Raw genomic sequence first — 731 nt, 5'->3', positions numbered from 1 at the left:
AGACACCAGTCAGTGTACAGATATCTCCCTGAGAGAGACAGAGGGGACTGAGAGACACCAGTCAGTGTACAGATATCTCCCTGAGAGACAGGGCGGGGTGGGTACTGGGACCTCTGTCGGATTTAACAGCCCTAGTCTGCGTTACCTCTTGGTAGCAATCCTCACTGCTCCGTCTCAGTGCCTCTTCCAGGTTCTCGCGAACAGTAGTTTCTCTCTCCAGCCTTTCCCGTGTCTGATGTAAGGTCACCTGGTACTGCTTCACCTGCCAGGACAGGAGAGTGTGAGATGGAGATGGTCAAAGAGAGTGGGAGAGAGACAGGAGACCAGTGACAGAGAGAGAGAAAGCCCATGTGTGAAAGTGGCAATGATGGAGAGGGAGAGAGAGGATGCGAGACATTTGTTGAAACAGAGAGAGAGAGTGAGACGGCTGGAGAGAAGAGAGCAAGATAGGGCAGTGTGGATTTATACATGGAGAGAGAGATTTGGATGGTGGAGAGACAGAGAGAGGGCGATGGTCAGAGAGATAAAGAGAGAGGGTGGGGGATGATCACAGAAAGTCGAAGGGGCGAGGGCGGATGGACAGAGAGAGAGGGAGGGAGCGATGGTCAGAGAGAGACAGAAAGAGAGGGTGGGGGATGGTCACAGAGAGTCGAAGGGGCGAGGGCGGATGGTCACAGAGAGGGAGGGATGGAAGGTCAGAGAGAGAGAGGAAGGGAAGGTCAGAGAGAGGG

The 731-nt window shown here is 54.0% G+C and overlaps 1 protein-coding gene across 1 annotated transcript in view; it reads right to left on the bottom strand.

Moving 5' to 3' along the window:
• The window catches only part of LOC125488204 (rab GTPase-binding effector protein 2-like), a 9,511-nt gene that overhangs the window by 6,881 nt on the left and 1,899 nt on the right, over positions 1-731 (bottom strand). Inside the window, exon 5 of the mRNA XM_048621127.1 lies at positions 146-262. Coding sequence (XP_048477084.1) covers positions 146-262 — 117 coding nt within the window. The remainder of the gene's footprint in view (positions 1-145; positions 263-731) is intronic.

Source organism: Rhincodon typus, unplaced genomic scaffold (assembly GCF_021869965.1).
Source record: "Rhincodon typus isolate 14 unplaced genomic scaffold, sRhiTyp1.1 hic_rhity00000062, whole genome shotgun sequence".
NCBI classification, from domain to species: Eukaryota; Metazoa; Chordata; class Chondrichthyes; order Orectolobiformes; family Rhincodontidae; genus Rhincodon; species Rhincodon typus.
Note: the sequence above shows the minus strand (reverse complement) of the source record. Positions and strands in the feature narration are given on the sequence as shown.